This window comes from Centruroides vittatus, unplaced genomic scaffold, assembly GCF_030686945.1.
Source record: "Centruroides vittatus isolate TY-2023 unplaced genomic scaffold, ASM3068694v2 scaffold_386, whole genome shotgun sequence".
In the NCBI taxonomy this organism is placed as follows: domain Eukaryota; kingdom Metazoa; phylum Arthropoda; class Arachnida; order Scorpiones; family Buthidae; genus Centruroides; species Centruroides vittatus.
In genome coordinates, this window is record NW_027122706.1 from 3,621,765 (window position 1) to 3,644,434 (window position 22,670).

A 22,670-nucleotide genomic window follows, 5' to 3' on the forward strand; every position below is an offset into this window, starting at 1 on the left:
AAGAACGTGCGTGTAATCTAAATACTAAGCCTATAAATCAATTCTACTAGACCTACCTGTTGTTTGAAATTTTGCACCTATAGCCATCCATAAACGTTGTTTAAATATAGTGGCTTTATACATGACACTGATGTGGTCGAATGGATTCAATAAACTCCTCTATTTCATTTATTTTTTGTTTTTTCGAGACCGTCACAATTGTAGGGTTAACCCACATTGCCGCCATTGTTAGAATAAAAAACACGTGTCTACTTTGACGTCACAGAAAAGACTTCTCTTTATTGGAGGAATTTTCGCGTAAAAATTTTACGGCGTAAAAAGTAGAGACATGCTCTACTCTATTTTCAGTTCTGTTTCAGCCAAAATTTCAGAAAAATTTTTACGCTTTCTGTTTTACGCTAGATTTTACGCCGAATATTACGCATGTGTGTTCCTGGCCTTACTGACTATATGTACAAGAATCAGTATTATCGATTTTCGGGGATCGTTTTCTCATCCTTCCAAACGCCCATAGTATTTCTGAATATTTCGTTCGAAAGATACTTGTTTTCTTAGGTAGTATACAAAATTTAAGATTTATTTCTATGAAAGGATTGCCGAAATATAAGCAATTGAAAAAAACAAATCTCTCCCTCAAAAAAAAAAAAAAACTATATTTTCTTCTTTTCTTTGTCTAGCATGCAGACGCTGCTAGAGAAAAATCTTCTGGGGCTAGAAAGCTGAAATTTTTAAATTAAGTCTTTCTCGTTATCAGCGAGAAGCTCATGAAACTTTCGGGTCAATAGGTCAACGTTCACGAAAATAGAGATGTTTCACTTGTATGGCTTTATTTATACATATAAAGACAAAATTGCACGAGAACGAATGATTTTCATTAAAAATTTTATTAGAATAGGACAAGCTTAAATTTGTGCAAATTAGAAGTTTTAATAGCAATTGTTTTTAAAACAGCGTATTGAAAGTGTCGGCGGCGGTCGCCAGCCGAGCGCCGACTGAATTGTACGTCGTCGTCTTATGTCCTGAAGTAATTATACAATCATTAACAAAAAAAAAAAAAAAAAAAAATCAATATCCAAACAAATACATCTGAGATGTAAAAAAATTGCAATAAGTAATATTTATGACAATTTAGTAGACAGTCAAATCTTTTCTTAGGAGTTTTTTTTTTTTTTTTTTTTTTTTTTTTTTTTTTTTTTTTTTGGGTAAAGATAAACTTGGCGCTTCGAAGCGGTACTTACAATTGTTTTCTACAAATCACTTTCAAGCGTCAAGCTTATCTTTACCAAGAAGAAAAAGAAGAAGAAAAAACCTCCTAAGAAAACATTTGACTAAGTATACAAGCTAGTTACCAGATTAGCGATTTTTCTCTCAAGATATCTGAAAATCGCCAATTGGACTACTTTTAATGGCGGTCGCTAATTGGGTGGTAACGGTCGCTAATTGGAAAATTTTATTTTATAGTTTGTAACGGTCTCTACATAGTTGTTAATTTATAGGTCAAGTGTTTTCAATTATTATTGATCATATGTATACCATATATGTTTGAAGTATTTGATGCTTTTATTGAATATTATTAATACATTTTACTTTTTGTGCCCATAATATTAATCAATGTTTACACATACCATTTTATAATTTCAGCATTTTATGTGATTTATTCTTTTATAACATTTATATTTAAACTTTTTGAAATTTTTATTGAAAGATTTTTAAACAGTACTACCAATAATATAACTAATACTAAGTACCAACCTTTACCGTTTTTAAATCGATTTTGCTTAAAGAAAAATAGTTAACAAAAATTTTTTTTTTATGAAAATTTATTACTGGAAGTATTTTGCTGTCATAAAAATTTTATTTGATAAGATATCTTTATGTAATATTTTATTTAGTGTCTAGAAATTCTAGTATATTCTAGCTCGTTGTCTAGAAATTAAAAATTCTACGCGAATTTGCGATTAGACGACTTTGGGCTACTTCATCGCTAAGTTTTGGCGATTTTTTACTTCGACTATCTGGCAGCTTGCGTAGAAGTATGATCTGGCTGGCAACACTAATTGATGTAAAAGCATGGCATGTTCGTTTTTATTTATTTATTTGAACTATTTTATTCTTAATTAATAAAACAAAAGGAAAAAGAAAAAAAAATGAATGAAGGATTTGGTCGCGCTCAATTAGAAAAATATGGTTGGGAAGAAGGTAAGTAAATAAAAATTTAGAAAAACACATGTTCTGAACCTTTTACCATATATTTAATTGAAAATAATACAAGATGCTAATCTTATTTTGCTTTTAAATTATAGGTAAAGGATTGGGAAAAAGTGAGACTGGAATTAAATCAGCAATAAAACCTTCATTAAAATTTGATAAAAATGGAGTAAGTCTCAAATTTAAAAAAATTATCAGACATCATAATTACATTATTGATAGATTTGTTGTTAAAGATTATATTATAAGAATTAAAATTCTTTTTATAATTTTACTGTATTATTTCATAGTCTTGAAAAAACAAAAAAAGGAATAGGAGAATTGTCTTTAAATGTAAAACAGTTTAATTATAAATAACAACATATAAATTATAAACCAATAATTCTAATAATTTGGTTGCTAATAATTATGATAATTTATTAGAATAGGTTAGGTTAGGTTAGAATGTGTGTTTCACTGTTTCCTTGCTGGAATCAGAGATGAGCCGCCATCTTGGCTACCTAAGGTAACATTAACGGTGTTGTAATTTATAACTAAAGAACTTAACATTTAAAAACAGAAGTTTTATTGATTAATTTTGTTGTGATATCATCAAAGTTTTCATAATCCTTTGATAAAACAAAACATATTATTATTATAGCAATGTTGCATAATCATTAAACTGCTGATGTTTAAATCTAGGATCTGAATTAAAAACATAACAAATTATGTGATAAATTACAACAAATTCAATTAGTATCTAAAAAGATCTTTGTCCAAATAATAGGACCCACTTCTCAAGTATTTCTGAAAATTGAGTGTTTAGTTTTTAAGTCTGGAAGCTGTACTTATCCTAGGAATGGCAGTAGCTGAGGGGTTATTTATTTTGGTATTTTATTTAAAAGGTTATTTTCTATTTGTGATTTATTTTATATTGATGATAACTGAGTTGTCAGTATTAATTTTAAAAACTTAAAGGTAATACACTTTTTGCAATTTTAGATTACAAGAAGTAACTAAGAGAAAATTCAATAACAGATTCTTAAAAAATTATTTCATAATCAATTACAAGCATTTGAATTAATAAAATTTTTTAATGGTATCATTTATTACTTATTCATTATCATCATTCATTCATTTCTACGTTATTTGTAAGGAATTTTTTTTAAAATAAAATTCCTTAATTTAGGGAAATTTTAAACATATTTTGTAGGAAATTTATTCTGTCATCTGAAAACTGCTACATAACCTGAAACAATATTTAAGATGAATCAGAATTAAAAGTAAGGTTAGTGTGGCAAGTTTTCTCAAAAGAGACATTAAATGTAATAAGTAATAAATCAAAACAGAAACAAAGAAATTTCTAATTTTATATTTTTTTTTATTATTTTAAGATTGGATATGATATCGGTGAAGAATTTTCATTTCGATGGTGGGAACAAGTCTTTAATAAAACAGCAAAAAATATTAAAGTTGTTAATTCAGAGGTAAGATTGAGTAGTGAAATTAGAATTTACTGATATGCTATATTCTTATTTTGAAAATTATTGTAAAGTTGTGATAAATATTTTGACAAAAATACCCGATTCATTATGTAACAATCATAATACAGTAGAGCGTCGTTTATCCGAATCAATTGGGAACTGGAGTTGTTCGGATAACCGATTATGTACAAAAAAATATATTTATCTATCTGATGTTGAAATTTTTCTCTGTTGCGTGTCGCTTTGTGTTGAATTTTCGTTGATTTTAAGTTTAACGAAAATTTTTATAATAACAATTGAGGCTATTGTATCGTTAAAAATTATTTCTTTATTTTGTACAAACAAAATAAATATATTGAAAAATATAAAAACAAAAAACATTATATTTCGGAAGTTAATCTAGTCTCAAAACGTTCGATTCAGCATGACACAGTCCGACTAGAAAGCTTTCGGTTAACTGATGTTTTGGTTAACTGGCTTTCGGATAAACGACGCTCTACTGTAGTTATAATTATTAAAATATATATGCCTGTATAATATAATTTTGAATGATGGTAAAATAATTACCTGACTTTGTTATTGAATAATAAATGATGAATTGTTTTATGAAATCAATAAACATTTTAACTGTAAAAATATTTTCAAAGAGTTGCACTCTTATAAAAATTTATGAATTATTATAAAAATTAAAAGTAGAAATAACATAATCTAATCTTTAATAAAATCTAAAATTATTTTATATTAGTCTGAAATATTTTCAGAGATATTAAACATTACATCATCTGAAAATACAGTGGTGTCAATTCAGTTCAGTTCATTCCAGGAGGCCATTTAAGCTTTGAATTCTTCAAAGTCTGAATCAATTTTTTCCATTAGAATAATGGAAAGTGAATTAATCCATTCCCAGAAACTAAACAATATCCATTTTGATAAACTTAAAACAGCAGATACACATAATTTAAGGTAAAAATAACACAATTAAATGCCCTAATAATAAATTAAAACATAAAAACAATAAATAAAATGAAAATTGCATTTACTGGTTGCACAGTAGTGACTTCTTCATCTTAAACATGGCTGCCAGATCCACCACATGTGTACCTCTTTCTTGCTTCATGATAAGTTTCTTTCTTTTTTTTTATCTCAGTTATGGATATTATAACTTTCCTCTTAGACTTCATTGCTTCCATACACTTTTAGTATGTCATGGTAAGTAAAGATTATATTTGGTTGAACAGAAAGATTTTGTGTATTTTTAATGGCTGTTGTTACTCAACCTGTATGTATGATTTAATTATAATAGTTGTGAAATCCAAGATCAATTTTTTAAAAGAAATACGAAAATTCTTCATTTATATGTGGATATGCATGCTTTTATTGTGTACTACAAAATAAATTTATAATCTTATTTCAGATAAAGTTAATATTGCAACACTACCTTTAAAGAAATTACAGCTAATTCCCTTTTACTTAAAAAACTATCCCATCAAGTCACTTAGGGTCTTTGAAAACTGTTTCGTTGGCTGATGCAATGACCAGAAGAAGGGGAAATGTAAATGAGAGGATGCACTTCTTTCTTCGTTCATCTCACAATGAGCATGCCTTGTAAATGTTTTAATTCCATCATATTTAACACTACATGAGGTTTGGCAAATGATGCAACAAGCCAAACAAATATCATTACCAATTAACCAATTTTTGAATTTGTTCACTTTAGCCACAAATATCTGAACTGACACATCTTGAAAAATCAATTTTTTAAAATTCAAAACAACAGTAAACTTATTGTGAACACATATTTTTACTTATAATCATGTGAACCACATTTTTAAGTTTAACATATTTCAGCATTATCTGTGAATCATAAAAAAATCTTTCATAATTATAATGAGAAATTTCTTTTGATTTCATATTCTGATAATATTTAGTAAGCATACTAAATATTAAAAATACTTTTATAGTTAATTAAAAATAATTTTTATATAATTTTGTTTATATTTTAAATTGTTTTGCCGACACTTAAATATTTTTGTTAACCACCAGTCTTGATTTGAAAGTAGATAGCCCGATACTTCAATCAATGTTAACTTGCTTATAATTAACTTTTTTTTTTAATTTTAATTATAAGCAAGTTTTTCCATTCATAAGTGTTTGGAAAAAGTCATGGAAAGTCAGAAAATTTGTGAAAAATTGCCAAAACGTCAGGAAATTTGCCTCCTTGGCTACCTTGATCTTTTTACTGACAATTTGCTTGATTAAGTGTAGTTGTCTACAGGCAGCAGGATGTAAAGTGGTGCAATACAACTTGTGAAAAGGATTGCGGAATATTTTTAAGATTTCCCCAAAATTTCCCCAAAAATTTACAAAGTACAAAAATGATAATAGATAAACACTTACTCAAAAACTTTTTAAATGTGTAGCCAAATTTATTAACTTCAAACTTTTTCGGTCTTGTTTTCGGTCTTTTAACAACACCGAAAACATTTGAAGTTAATAAATTTGGCTGCATGTTTAAAAGGTTTTCGAGTAAGTGTTTTCTATTGAGTAATATGCAGTCTCAGAAGAATTAAAAATGATAATTTTAATTTAATTAAACATTTTATTTTTACTTTTAATAATTCAGCAATTATAAAACATATAACTGTTAATTAGAAAAAATAACTAATTCAAAAGTTGGAGAGGTAATAGCATATGTGCATAGTAAGTTAAATGCAGTTTTATTTTTTCAATGTGCCATGCTGTAAGGGACATGAGGGTCAGGGAATTTGTACAAAGTTGGTCAGAGTAATGTTGTAGAATTTAAAATAAAAATTTGAGTAGGAACCCTGGAGATTATTTATGTATTTGAGTAGGAACCCTGGAGATTATTTATGAATGTAACTGTTCCAGTTACATTCATTTCCATATGAAAATTAAGAAGAGAATGGATAATCAGTCATACATGTACAGTACATCCAGCTAGATAAATAACTTTGCCATCATTAGACACATAAGTCCATACAGAATGATTACTTGCAGATAGAGTTTGTGATGGCACTACATTTGTCTTAAGGACAAATGTTCTGTGACAATTTTATTAATTAAAATTTCACCTACTTTACCACTTGAAAGATAATTGAGTCAAGATTCCTATAATTAAGCTTTTATTGGTAATCACAGGCTTTACTTTTAATAAGATATTCAAATATAGCTGGATATTCCAAAGATGGCCATTCTCTCATGTCATTATTCCAAGATTTTATAGTACTAATTGGTGAAAATGATTAACCATATGAAAATAAATTAGAAAATATAAGTTTGTAGAAGAAATTATGCAAAAGTCTGAAAATTTTGCATTAGACTTAATTCTATGATATTCTGTGAATGTTTTGGATTACAAATAAACACTCATCAAACCCGATAATATTAATCCATTACATCATCAACTTCTGTAAATAATCTGGCTATAAACGATTAAAGATTATAAATAAATAAATTTGGCACTTGAGGTAGGCGTTAGGCACCGTCTCTTATTAAAATTAATAATTTTCTTCCAGTTTAATCTAAATCTATTTAAATTATTATTATTAATTTTAATAAGAAATGGCACCTAACGCCTACCTCAAGTCCCAAATTTATTTATTTATAATCTTTAATCGTTTATAGCCCGATTATTTACGGCCGTTGATGATGTAATGGGTTTTGGATTACTTTATGAATTAAATGGTTATATAAATATTTGCTGATAGATTATAACAGTGGAATATTAGTAAAATTACAGAAGCCAATTTTGCCAATTATTTTCTAGAAATAAAAAAATAAAATTTAGGTTTTCTTAATTTTAATTTTAATTTTTATCAGTTTTAAGGTATTTCCCCACCATGCAAGTAGCATGCTTTTTTTCTTTACATTAGAAAAAAGTTAAACTTGTGTAAAAACGATTGAAAATACTCTTACAATTTAAATATAAAACTCTTATCAGTTACTAACAAGGTGGTTGTTATGAACAAATTTCTATTAGTTATTTTAAAATCAATTATATTCTTAATTATATAGTTCTGCAGTTTCATTGTTCTTGCAGAATCTTAATGGCAGTGCAATGGTGGTGCTACAGTATGGGAAAATACATGAACCTTGTGAACACTCCTATAGGTTTTTGTTACAGATTTACAACATTCAAAAATTTATAAATCCTGAAAGAAAATTGAAATATTTTGAGATTTATGAGTTTTTAGAGTTAAATAACCTATTTATTTGAAATTAAAATTAAATCAAATGAATATATTATGGCCAGTAAAGGGATATTTTCTTGCTTTCAATATTATTTTTGATTAATATATATTAATATCATACAAATAAACAAATGTTTTCTTTCCAAATAATTAAACATAGAATTCAACTCACTTCTAATAATCTGACTTTGTTCTAGTCCCACATATATTGGATACCAAGTTTGTACTGTATTTTTTTACAATTTTCTATAATGTTTTGTGTGTCAAGACAGAAATTTAATTTTTTACATTGTTGATTTTTTTCATATGTTTATTTGTGTATGAAATTTTTAAAACAATCTGATTTGAACAGTTATTTGAATTACATTGTTTTAAAAATTTTTACAAATAGGCATTAGTTTCGATAACGTTCCATTGGGTTCAGTCATACCTGAAGAAGAACTCTGAGTTGGAAAACATTTGTACAGTGTTCAGTTTTTTTGTATTATAAGCACTGGAAGTTTGTTTCTGTGTCTTTTGTAGATACATGGTGTGGCTAGAAAACTAAGAGACTGTGATTGCAAACAACAGTCACATGTGGGCTGAAGTGAGTGAGTGGGTAAACAACCATGCACAAGTTAGGACAAGCACAGCAAGTCTCAACTTGCTACTGCTATTAGATTTGCTGTGCACCTGCTGCAAATGGACATGTTGCTAGAGTGCATCGGAAAAATGGCCAGCTTGAAAGAGGAGCAATGCATATTAACCCTGAAATTTTTAATGAAATTGAAAAAACTGCCACTGAATCTTTGCACCTGCTATGTGAAGCACACAAAAATGCAGGTTTTTGTCATGGACGTGAGTTTGAATGGCACAGATTTTCTGAGGGCCGAGAAGATGTGAAAGATGATGAATGTTCTGGACAGCCTAGCATGTCAAAAACTGAGGAAAATGTATGAGAAGTGGAACAAATTGTGAACCAATACTACTACAAAGAAGTTCTGGAATCTTTGCAAGAAAGGGTCGGAAGAAAGTGGCAACACTTGTGGCAAAATGGTTTCATCCTCCATCAAGACAATGCACCAACCCATTTTGCTCTGTCAGTAGAGCAGTTTTTGGCCAAGAAAGCATCGTCTGAACACTCACCGTACTCACCTGACCTAACTCTGTGACTTTACCTATTCCCTAAAGTCAAGTCTGCCCTGAAAGAACACCATTTTGATTCAGTTTCTGCTGTCAAGAAAAAACAACAGAGCTTTTCTGTAGCCTTACAGATAATGACCTACAACATTGTTATGATCAATGGAAGTTGCAAATGCAGTGCTGTGTGGAAGCAGAAGGATCATACATTGAAGGGAAATACAATTAAAATGAGTATTCTACTCAAGATTTAAGGTTCTAGCTTCAATCTCATTGTTTTCTAGCCTCACCTTGTATATTCTCTTTGTGAAGTGATGTGTATATTATTGTTGATATCATTTATAGTCTGATTTTTCAAAGCAGTTTAACAGTTAACTTTTTGTATTGTTATACACTTTATTTAATGCATAAATACCTTTCATAATAATTTAAACTAATTATAAATTTCTACTTTAGGATAAAGTAGAAATTACAAGAACAGAAAATGAAAGCAGTAAAATTTCTACCAGAAAGTCTCATATGTCATTAGAAAAACATACACTTATGTATGGTTCATTTATAAAAGTAAGTAAAACATTTTAACCACATTATGAAAATTGCATTTTTTAAAATTATTCATCAAACCATTAAAAGAAAAGATTTATTTTCAGATGTTTCTCTATATAAAGACAAATCCAATTGAGTGTATCAGACAGAATGGAATATTCAAATTTAGAATTTTTTATAAATTATACTGGCACCATGATCAATATGTTTCTATTACAAGCAGTAATAGAAACATATTGATCATGGTGCCAAGATTCAAAGATTATACAATTTAGGTTTATATATCATGTTTTTCAATAAGATTTGTTGTTCAATAAGAAAAACACGATTTTATGGTTTGAAATACATTTTATTATTCAATATAATTGCCCTGAACTTCAATATACTTGTTCCAGTGATCTTCTAATTTATGAATTCCATCCCTGAAGTGAGAATCCAGAAGACTGTCAAAATATGCTTCCACAGCTGTTAAGTAACTCTTCATTCAATGAAAATCGTTTCCCACGCATGAATTTTTTGACATGTGAGAACAGCCAGAAGTCAGAGGGAGCTAAATCTGGCAAATAGGATGGATGTTGCAACAATTCATACTTTAATTCACTGATTTTTGCAATGGTTTTTTGAGTTGCGTGAGAGGGTGCATTGTCTTGATGAAAAATGATTTTTTCTTCTGTAAACCAGATCTTCTCTCACGAATTTTTACATCCAGCTGGTCCAAAAACTTACAATAATAATCTGAGTTTATTGTTTTACCAGTTTGGAGGTAATCCATGAACAAAATTCCTTTTTCATCCCAAAAAACTAATGCTAACACCTTGGCCAATTTCTGGACCCTAACTTGCTTTGGAGCCAAAGTACTGGGTTCATACCACTCCTTAGCCTCTTGTTTTGATTCAGGATCATGGTGGTAGTCCCAAGTCTTGTCCATAGTGATGAAATGATGCACAAAATATTTTTTATCATTTCTAAAATGCTCCAAATGTTGCTGAGAAAGTCGCATTCGAATGTGTTTTTGTTCCATTGTTAGTCAATGCAGCACCCATTGTGCACACAGCTTTCTGTAATCTACAACTTCAGCCAAAATATTGCTCACACTGCCTATTGTGATCCCTAGGGCTTCTACTAAATCTCTCTTGGTTAATTGATGATCTTCCAAAACTATATGCTGTATTTTTGCTACGATTTCTGGTGTTGATGCACTTTTTGGGCATCCTTCACGTGGATCATCTTCAAGACTTGTACGACCATGTTTAAATTCAGCAACCCATCTTTCTACTATTCTAATTGAAGGTGAAGAGTCCTATACACTTTTTATAATCGTTCATAAATTTGTTTTGGTGCTACACCTTCCAAAAATAAGCACATGCAGTGATAAGTTCTTTTATCACTGCACAATATTTTTTCCATTGTAAAGAAATACAGTGACACATTTGAACTTTGAACAGCTGTAAATATACGAATGAGTTGACAGATCTACATAAAACTTCACATGTGTTCATAAAAAAAAAAAATAATACTATTTTTAGAGAAATAAAGCCACAAACCTAATAGCACCATCTCTTATCGAATGACAAAACTTATTGAACAACCTAGGACAAAGTTACAGAGTACAAATATATATATATATATATAAAATAGGATTAATTTATGTATCAATAGAACTTTAAAATAAATAAAACAGAGTCATATTTAAAAGCAAAAATAAATGTAAATATAAATGCATTTCAGCCTGTTCAAAAGTCCTCTTCAGCCAGGTAGCATATATATACATTCGATACTAGGGCATAATAAATAAACATCTACAAAAGAATCCGACAAAGTAAAAATACAATATTCATAAAACCCAACAATTACCATACATTTTTACCATGTTCAAGAACAACAACAATGCAAAACTTCCGTAAATAAATACACCACTCGTGAATGTTTTTACAAGTGGTTGGTTAGATGATGTGAGTGACCTTATCAATCGTTTTTGGTCAACTTGAAAAATTTTAATGAAATAAATGTATATAACTGATATAATATGAAGGTCAAGAGACAGTTAGACTAAAAAAAATGGTGGTTTCAATTAAATGGTATATTATATTTACAAAAGACAAGAATACACCAAAATAAAAAATGCAATCAATAACTAAATGTATACGAAGTATAAAATTAAATTTGAGTACAGTTGTGATGTTTATACATTTGAAATCAATTTTATGGATGTTTTGCATTGTCTTTATCGTTGAACGTGGTAAATATGTATAGTAATTGTCAGTTTTTACAAATATTGTATTTTTTACTTTGTCAGATTCTTTTATAGATGTTTATTTATTTTACCATAGTATCAATATGCTCAATATGCTACCCAGCTGAAGAGGGCTTTTGAACAGGTTGAAATGTATTGCAGGAAATTTTGCATTGATTAAATAAAAAATTGAAAAGGTGTATGATGAATCTGTAATTATAATGGAGAAGCCAATGAGGTTTGTAGTTATTTATTGCAAATATAATATTAAGTTTCATTTTTGAAATTTTTCTGAAATTATATGCTATATAAAAAATTATATAATAAATAAATGAAGATTTTTACAAAATATAAGAACTAGCAGATAATATACTTGGCAAAATAAATGGTTGTAAAAACACCAGTTTTTATTAAAAACAGTGATATATGTTACTAAATACCGAACCTGTTACCGGTGTAATTTGCGTGAAAAATCTTCTTTCCACAAACGTTTTCGAGCTTTCCAAACAGCTCTTCTTCAGGTGGAGAAAAAAAATAAGAGCCTTGTATATATCGGCTCAACCAAGCGATCTTTAAATACCAGAGTGCAAGAACATCAGGCGGACCTTCGGCACGGGCGGTACACCACGGCCCTAACCACCTTTGCATCTGATCCGGATATAGAACCGGAGTTCGACAAAGCTGACATCATCGACACTACGCCCCACCTGGACCAACTAAAATGGTGGGAAGCTATATCCATCTGTAGGGCTAACCATCGGACCACATGTATAAATCGGAAGGATGAAATTAATCTTTCTATAGCGTGGCAGGCCCTCATAAACAACGATCTATAAATAGCAACATCGGCGCACGAATGCGCATGTCCACCTTAATGTTCGTTTGATATGCGAGTTCCGTAATTTTTTGTTTAAACATCTGCATTCTATTTTTGGATTCCGTTTTTATTTAAATGTCTACGTTCTTTTAAGTATTTCGTCGGAACTTTTTTCTCCACCTGAAGAAGAGCTGTTTGGAAAGCTCGAAAACGTTTGTGGAAAGAAGATTTTTCACGCAAATTACACCGGTAACAGGTTTGGTATTTAGTATTTCATCCCCGGTGTCGGAGTGAGGAGTAATTTTACTTGATATATGTTACATTACTTTTTTGAATAAAAACTGGTGTATATTTTCATTATAATTATTTCTTGACAAGTGTAGTAGTTACTAATTCATCTTAAAAAAGCAATAAGTTAGACAAAGAAAACACCAATTATGTCTAATGAATTGATTATGAAATTGTCCTGTATATAATCAAATACATTTCAGATCATTAATTCATATGGTTAATTTTGTTTATTTTTGTTTTTACTTTAACTGTTTTGACTGAATTTGTGAAATTGTGATTTATTTTTAATCATATTTTACTTTACAGGGAAGCACTCATAACACAGAAGAAATAAAAATTGATGAAAGTACTGAAAATTGTGATGATTGTGATTCAAAGTGAATATATAAAATTATTCTTAATTTATATATTTAATAAATAGTAAATATTAATTTTAACAAAATATTATAATCATTTAATCAAACTAAAACTAGATTAATGTATATTTCTGTATTGTTGTTTTCATTAATTTATTTACTTAAGTTTTAGTTGTTAATTTATATTATTGGCTTAAATTATTTTATTTAATCTAGAGATACATCTGTGAAAGGATTTAAGATACTTATCAGCTGATATCAATTTATTTGCTAATAATAATCTGATAAATTTCATTGAAATAATCAATTTTATCTTTAAAATAATTGATTGGTTGTCAGTTATAAATATAAATTTGAGAAAATGTAATATGCAATAAAATAATGGTGCAATGCTGCTCTGTCATAATCAAGTTGTATTGTTATTGAAGTGAAGAAAATGTGTTTGATATTTAATAAACTGGCTAATCTGCTGTGTAGTGATTTTCACTACATAGCAAGATTAGCCAGTTTATTAGTAGATTAGCCAGTTTGACAAGGTAGGTCACATTAGATTGAAATTTCCTAATTTCTTTGAACATATAAAACATTTTGATAGCATTCTTTTTTATGAATTTTTGAATGATATTTTATCATCAGATGGAGTGGGTCTTTGCATTCCTTATCATAATACTCATAATTAGTCATGTACACACATTCAAAGATATAGTTTATGTATTACACAATGCTTTTTTTTTAAATCTATGCTGCACTCTTGATGACTGATGAAGACATACTATAAGATTCTAGTATTGTGTTATATACTATATAAACAATTAATATTTTATTTGAGCCATCGATATTAGTTTGAATAAGTTTAGCTTAAATTAATGAACTTGATATACAGTACAGTATAATAGAGAATAAGTTCTTAATTTGTTTTATTAGTAAGCATTATATTGAACTGAACTGAACTGAACTGAACTGCTAAAATACTGAACTGAAATAACATTAACTAGTTTGAAAGTATTCAAATGATTTCAAAATTAAATATTTGAGTGTGATTTATATTTAACTTTGAATAAATATTAATTATTATTATAAAGATGTAATGATGTAATTTGACTTATTGCAAAACGGAATTTTAAAATATCTTTTAGATATTCATATGAAGACATTTTCAAGAAATGCAAAGGTAGAACAGGACATAAGTAAGTTAGTTTATGATTATGTTTTAGTTTACTTAAACTGCTAAAATAAGTGTTAAACTAAATTATAGTATATAATATATTATTGGGTCGCATCGCAAAATGCCAAAATCGCCACTTGGTAATATTTTTATTAAAGTGGCAATAAAAATATTATACTGGCGATAAATTCCTAGTCCACTTATTTTGACATTCAGCATGAAATTGAATTCCAAAGCACACTTCAGGAAAAACAGCAGAATGTCTAGCTCTCAAGTAATGGGAGTCCCATGCACCACACACCTAGCAATTTCATGTAGCAAGTTCAAGCAGTGAGAACCAAAGGCAGTTTTGAGCAATGCTGCCCAATGTTTCCAGATTGGGGATTTTTTATTGACTGACAGAAAATTTGAGGAATTCCTTGTGATGACTTACTTTTCTGGCTGTTATGTATACATAACAAGGGAAATATAGGAATCATGAAAATTTGACTCTCCAAGTTTTTTTTTCAAAACTCCACATTTTTGAGACCACCTGAATCCAAAAAAGTCAAAAAACTGAACAAAAAATTCCATGGATGTTTGTGTGTGTTGGTGTCTTTTTTTTGGTTTAATATCCCAGGATGGGGTAGAGATTAAGAAAGAAATTTGGCATGGAGACTTGTATATGAGGGACATTGATGCTTTAAATTTTAAATTATCTTTTTGTTCTTATTTCAGATATTCCAAAAATAAGAATCATAAATTATTTTCACTTTTAATGATTTAGTCTTTGGATTTATGTCAAACAGGTATAAAGGGCTCAGATTATTTGGAAAGTAATTGAAATTTAAACAGTTATTATAAAATAGGTTTTTGTTATTTTCTTACTGCTTAGATTATGAAAAAAATAGGCTATTAAACAGTCCAGATGGACAGTCATAGCATCTTGAAAATGCTGGTTCTTGTCCAGCTACCAAATTCAAGTTTCGTTGGATCTGTTTAATAATTGGGAAAGAAATAATATGGGAATACAGAGTACTGCTATTATCTGTTTTTACTCAGATATTTTTATAATAGGTTGAACTGGATGTTTTGTATACAATTTCTTATTTTCTGGCCATACCCATTTCTGGTCTGGACAAATCTGTATGATGGGCAGCATGCAAAACAGACTCTTATATTGTCAGCAGGACAGAAAGAATTTTAAAAAGCTGCTATAATTTGATTAATTTAATGTAACTTTCTTTTTCAGTAAAAGTCGAGACCATTTGTCTTAAGAATGTTTTTGTATGGAATAAATATTTTTGGCAATTTAAATTGTGTTCTAAGCTTCTAATATTCTAAAATTTTAAAAATTTGAAAATAATTTTGAAGGATTGCAAAAAGTTGAATAAATTTAAACATAAAATTCCTAGACATTGAATACCTTTTATTTTCTTGTTAATATATTCTTGTTCTGAAGATAAAAATATGAGATGTTTTTAATTGATTTATTTAACTATAGTATTTCTTTAACATTGTTTCTGTAGGTATTAATTCTCCTAATAGTTTCATCTCTTGTAAAACATTGACTTTATCCTGCTACAATGCATATCATAATAGAATTGAGTATTAATTAAAAATATTTTGAAGAGATAAAATAAAAAGATTTCTCAGGACAAATAAATATTTTATGGAAATGAAAAATAGAATTTTATGAAGAGAATTAGTGTTTAAGAAAATCAAAGATTATTAATTTTCAGTTTCTTTATGATGCATGACAATATTTTAAAGGCTTATATTAAAACAGTTATCATTAATTACTTTATTGAATTATGTTCTAATTTTGATTTGAAGTGATTTGGATTATTAATATGAAATACAGCAAAATCTGCTTATTGTAATAACAGATTTATCATCTTTTATCTAATGTTACCAGAATTAGCATGTCCCATAATATATAAAAATTAAAATGCATTATAAAGCCTCGTTCGTTGTAATCAGAGTTTGGTTATAGTCAGGGCCAGCTGTAGAGACCACAAGGCAAGCATCTGTTTGAAGTAGCAAATTTTCAATAGTGTCAGTTTGTAAAGATTAATTCTGTAAAAAATAAAAAAATTTTAAAAAATTTTGTTATGTATTTAAAACAAATAAATAAATTTTATTATTCTGAATCAGTTCTTAAGTGTATGAGGACAACAAACAACATTGTTTGCTGGGATTGCAAAAAATCTAGATCCAGTCCTGGTTATAGTTTTATCTTCATGCAAACAGACATTTTGGTAAATTGTCTTTTTGCACCATCAGTTTCAACATGTGACTGATAAACAGTTATTATTAGTTATTGTTATTGGTCTTAATCAATGCTTTAATTAAACAGTAAACATTCATAAGTAATAATTAAAACAAAATAAAAAAAATAATCAAAACAATAATTAAAACAATTATTGTTTTTTTTTTAATTTGCTTGCAGTACAATAGCTTAAATTACTGGCATTTGTTAATTCATTGGATGAATTACTATTACTTGATAATAGTAATATTAATCTATAAATCATCAAATTGTATGTTTTTTATTGTTTTAATATGTCCTTGTAATGTTAGAATCAATAAAACCAAAATTTTCACAACTGAAGTCTTTTTTTTTTTATTTATTCCACTTAATGTTATTGGTCAATTATTATCATCAGAATAAGCAACTACAGTAAGTGAATTATGCTGTATTAGAATTTATGAAATACATTATCATTGAGAGTTTTTCACCAATAAAGCTGTATATTGTTAATTTAAGAAATTTTTATTTAATAATAATTACTTTCTTTTTATTTATAATTTAATAGAGCAGCCAGGCATGGTATAAAAATGAATGGAAAGCTTAAAAGAATTGAACAACAAGAAAATGAATTATTAAGAATCAATAGTTGTGTTTCAGATGAAAAATTAAACAAATGTGATAATTTGTTAAAGAAATTGAAAAAAAAGAAAAAAGAAAACAGAAAAAGAAAAAAATAATTGAATAAATTAACGAGTAAGTATTATTTATATTCTATTAAATCTGTTTCATAATTAGAATCAGAATATTAATAAATTTTTAAATGTTATTAGTATGAGTAATTAAAAGCAAGTGTACTTTGATTATAATTGCTTGATCATTTTAAATTTTAATTTGAAATTTATTAAAATGTTTATTAAATTATTAAATATATTAGAAATTATATAAAATTCAAAATACATGTCTGTCATACATTTCCTCAATAATCATTAAAATAAAGATAATTGGTGAATATTGTTTCTAAATAGCAAATAAATTAGAATTCTGTCAGTGACTGTGCTATTGATATTTTAAAAAATTTTGTTAACTGTTTAAAAAATTGCTCATAATATTGTAAGAATATATCATGTACTGTAAGTTTTTTTTCTATTTTCTGTATAAAAAGCATGAAATAGATTGCATTGATATGATTTAATATTGAACAGTGCAAACATTATTATAAGTTGATTTAGAAATTTGTTTTGTTATGTGTCTGTATATTGTTAATGTAAGACAATTAATTTTCTGAACAGTAGAATTGTTTTGCCTCTGCAAAACAATTCTATTCTGTTTACTTTATTAGCTGAAGGTCATTTAATTAAAATTTTGATTTTAGTTTAGATAGTTTAATAAATAATGCTTGTTAAATAAATTGTTTCTAATTAAATATTTTTGGTAATCTCAACTTTAGAAGTTTGTTTGTCTTATTATTGAAAAAAGGAAAAACATGGTGCTATGTTTTATGGACTTTTGTGAATTTTTGTAAAATTGCCTTATGGAACATCAGGCAAAATATGATATAAAAATTGAAAATTTTCCTACTCGACCAAATCAGTCAAGTAGGAATATTTATGCTCTCAAAGAAAATTATTTGCCCAAGACAATTTTAGTTTGTATGTCAAATTGTTCAAACATCAGTTTGGGTACAGTAAAGATTATGAAAATAAGTTTTTGATAATATGTTTTCATTTGTTTTTTATGAATATTTACTTAAGTAATAATTATTAGTTTATTACTGGTGATATAACATGTTATGCAAATTTATTATAAGCAAGAATTGATATCAATTTTTGCACTTATTATTTCTTAAGTTACTATATAAATTTTGTTAGGATTTTAATGCTTAAAATGACAATCTTACAATGGGGCTGGCCAACAAGTTGATTGCTACATCATTTTTAGTCATTCACAGATAATATGGCCTATTAATTAAAATGCAAAAAGAATATTTGTTATTTTAATAGGAATATTAAATTCATATCTTTTGTGGAGAAATTTAACTATTTGCTATGGGCTGATAACACTGCTCTGAGATGACATGTGGATATGAAGAAGTGCTCTTGTGTTGTTGCAGTTGTTGCTGGGTTAGATTGTTATTTTAGAAATTGTTTTATTGTGTTGTAAACAATTTCAATAAAGTGCAAAATTAGTGTGCCAAAGAGGAACAAAACTTGTCATTTGTGTGATGGAAAGAAAGAAATTTTTTTTTTGTTGTGGTGAAAAATAAATGGTGCATTTAATTTATGCCTTAGTGCCTCTACCAAAAAGAGATATCCCAGAATGTTAATTACTGTGCAATAAATAAATATAACTATGTTTTACAGCATAATTTTATTAGGGTAAATTATTAAGTTTTTTGTGTGAAGAATGGAACTTGTGTTAGAAATTATTACTGCCTTTATACTTTTAGGAAAAAAATAAAATAAACATTGGATGCTGATAAACAAATTTTTTCATTACAGGAACTTATTTTATTGAATATCACTTTTCTTGAATATCATTTTTATAGATCCTATGAAATAAAAATGTGAACTCATTTCATTGATTAAATAAACAATTTTAGTACTTTTTCCAATTAGAATGACTGACTTTATAGTTATGGGATGTATTTTAAATATATATGAATATGGGAAATTTCGAGAAAAGCAAAATGCAGGAAACAAATTTATTCTGAAAGCAAAAATTATATTGTTTAAAAAAAACAATTAATTTTCTTAAAATGCTAACATATCTTAATTCTGTTAATTTTTATAATAATTTAGATAATATTAAATGAATGAAATATTACTTTTTGAGAACAGAAATTAAAATTAATAAAAATAATTTTCAAATCAGTATGAAGATTTTTTCTAAATTATGTAATTTTAATATAGATGAAATTTTACATAATCATGTCTAATAGTTTCCTTATACAATATTTTAATTTTCAGTAGTATTGTGATGGAAAAAGCCCTTATGTTAGAAATTATTGAAGTTTTTATATTCTACATTCAGTAATTACTATTACTATTAATTACAGTAATAAATTTCAATAATTATAAAGCTTACAGTGGAGAAATAGTTTTCTTTTTTTGCATGACTTAAGAGTTTTTTATATATGTGTACTGAAGTAACCAAATATGTTGAAAAAATAACTATAATTAATTGTTTGTTAAATTTTTAAAATATTTTGGTTATTAAGAGTTAAAGTTATGTGCTATATTTTGATTGGCAATATAATGATGTGTAATACAATTAGTCTACTACTATCAAATTTTATAATTACTCAATGCAACAGTATTGAGGATTATGTAGGTTTAATCAGAATAATGAAGATAAAAAGTTGTGAAACTAACAAAATATGTTTAAAATTTCGTTGTGAAATTATTGTAATGGAAATTATATCAAAATAAGAAAAATTGTGTTTTTTAAGAAAAATGCATCATATCTCCCAATACTTTGTGAAGTATGGTATAAATATTATGTGATTGTTACTATGTAGTCACTGCAAAGATTTTAAGTGAAACAACTCTAACACTTGGAAATAATAATCAGAATTAAAATGTTATTTAATTGTTGAATGTTATTACGTTATAAATACATATAAAAAATGAAATATAATAAATTATTGTTATAAGAATTAAGCTGTAATTTTTTTATAAAATATATTTTTGTTTTATTTAAAACAATAATCTTGCAAAGATATTACTAATAATAGTAATAATAATGTAAATTTCATTAATACCATTGAAAAGATCTCTCCCACTTGAAGTTATTGATATGGAAGTTCTCATTACACATTATCTTTCAGTTATCTATAATAGTTTTTAATGTAGAATAAAAATTTTATCTAATGAATAAATTTCTTTGATATATATTATATTTGTAGTTTGATAAACATTTATTGCATCTAATTTGAGAGTCAAATATTTTTATTTGTCTAAACAATAATCAACTATAAAATCTAGCCTTAAACCAAGCTTACGACCAGTGAAATTGCATCAGTTTACTGAGTAGAAACTATTATTATAATTATTAATTTAGATAAGAGATGGCACCTAACATCTATTTCTAATACCAATAATAAGAAAGTTAATTTCCAGAAATCTTTCATAAGATATAGCCTGAAATAGCCTGAATACTACTTAAGTAAATTGCTTACAGTTTATCATCATTTATTTAAGAAAGTGTGGAAAAATTCATAATTTAAAGTTTTATTTATAATATATAATTAACATAATTATTTAGTTTTTAGCTTTATTCATAAAGTATTCAACTAAAATACCAATATTTATTTTGATATATATATATATATATATACTTTTTATTTTTATAGATACAAGAAACAGAATTTTCATCAAAGAAATTAATCTGTAATAAAAATATGTGAATATAATATAAATAAAAATAAATTATGATTTTAATATTGTAGATCAAACAAAAGCATATTCTTATTATATTGGTAAATAGATTTAAAGTGTAGAGAAGCAGTTTTTTTTATTTGTCTTTCTGAAGGTAGTATAAGTGACGTCATGTGAGAGTAGAGTTAAAGAAAGTTTGTATAGATATTTAAAACATGGAAATTTCATGAATCAGAATCTAATAGAATTAACTTTTGATAGAAATAGAAAAAATTGAAAATTGAAATGATAATTATTACTGGATTGTTCAAGTAATGATTTAGCATACATGACGTTACATTTTTTATTATTTATGTGTTAGTACAGAAGATTCAAATATTAAAATGCTTTTCATGATTATGCAATATCAAAAATATATATAATCTCGTTTCAACTACCAGTAGTAATAATACTTTTAGACTTCAATTCATTTTTTTTTAATGCATTTAAAGAATAATAAGAAAATGTTTGTCTAACTCCCAATTTAATAGATATTTTAGAAGTTTAAAATACAAATACATATTCTTAATAAAATATCATTTATTAAGAACTTTTAGAATTTTCATTGATAATATCAATTTAAAATAACTTCAAAAATCAGCAGTGAAACTATAAATAGCTTGAAAATACATAAAAGTAATATATCTGACTACTAGTATATTATGATTAAAATATAAAGACTCTAGTCTAAATGTATATCAATATGCCAGTATTGGTATATGTTAGTTTAAACTATTTCTGAGTTCCTAAAGTCAGAGTGGTCCAATTGATGGCCTACTGAGTAGAATTCTGTCATTCCTTAATTCTATGTTACAATAGTGGTAGAGAATTCCTAAAATCAACATTTCACTTATAGTGCAGCATCATATAAATCAGTTCTTGGAGTGTTTCATCTAATTTGTGTAGTCTCAACATGTTCAACTCTCACATCATAATGTATTGAGATCAACTTGATTTGGCATATATGCATTTCTAAAGACGACATACTTTCTGATACCAATTCAAACTTTTTCACTGTAAGCGCTGATCACTTAAAGTCTATTGTAAAATGTTGAATTTAGAAACTTGGTATATATAGTGATTTCAAATTAATTTAATTGATTTGCACTACAGGATTATAAATCAGATAAAAATGTTGTAAAAACTATATATGAATTTTTTATTAAACAAGTAACATTTAATAAAAAATAACTTTTTGGGATAAATGTGATAAAATATTATTATAAATCCATTATATCAGGAATATTGAATGTATCATCATTTTCCTAATTGTCAATACATACAATATACAAAGTGAATCACCCTGTATATGTTTGGTGGTTATATTTAATGATTTTTGAAAAATTACTGAATACTGTCAGTTGGTAACTGGTGGTGTTCAGTAATTTTTAAATGATTTCTAAAAAACAGTAGGCTTTTCAGAAACCATTAGAGATAGGAGGATATGACTAATAACCAAATAACTACAGAGCAGATGGAGACAATTTTTGGTAACCTTGATGACTGAAAATCAGCAGTTTTTGAGAGAGAAAAATATTTTTTAAATTATAAGGGGTGTTTTTGAGCCTTTATGTGGATTATATACTACAAAATAAATACTTTTTATAATAGGT

General features: G+C 27.0%; 1 protein-coding gene across 2 annotated transcripts in view; it reads left to right on the plus strand.

Moving 5' to 3' along the window:
• The first annotated feature begins 2,021 nt into the window (after nt 1-2,021).
• LOC136988904 (G patch domain-containing protein 4) overlaps nt 2,022-22,670 on the plus strand; it is a 32,950-nt gene continuing 12,301 nt past the window's right edge. The window contains exons 1-8 of one of the 2 annotated variants that reach the window (XM_067286918.1): nt 2,022-2,199; nt 2,304-2,377; nt 3,582-3,674; nt 9,458-9,565; nt 13,195-13,265; nt 14,381-14,431; nt 17,208-17,395; nt 20,994-21,081. In XM_067286918.1, coding sequence (XP_067143019.1) covers nt 2,148-2,199; nt 2,304-2,377; nt 3,582-3,674; nt 9,458-9,565; nt 13,195-13,265; nt 14,381-14,431; nt 17,208-17,379 — 621 coding nt within the window. In that variant the 5' untranslated portion in view covers nt 2,022-2,147 and the 3' untranslated portion in view covers nt 17,380-17,395; nt 20,994-21,081. Of the gene's footprint in view, nt 2,200-2,303; nt 2,378-3,581; nt 3,675-9,457; nt 9,566-13,194; nt 13,266-14,380; nt 14,432-17,207; nt 17,396-20,993; nt 21,082-22,670 lie in introns of those variants that run through there. The other variant, XM_067286919.1, reaches the window with a different exon arrangement.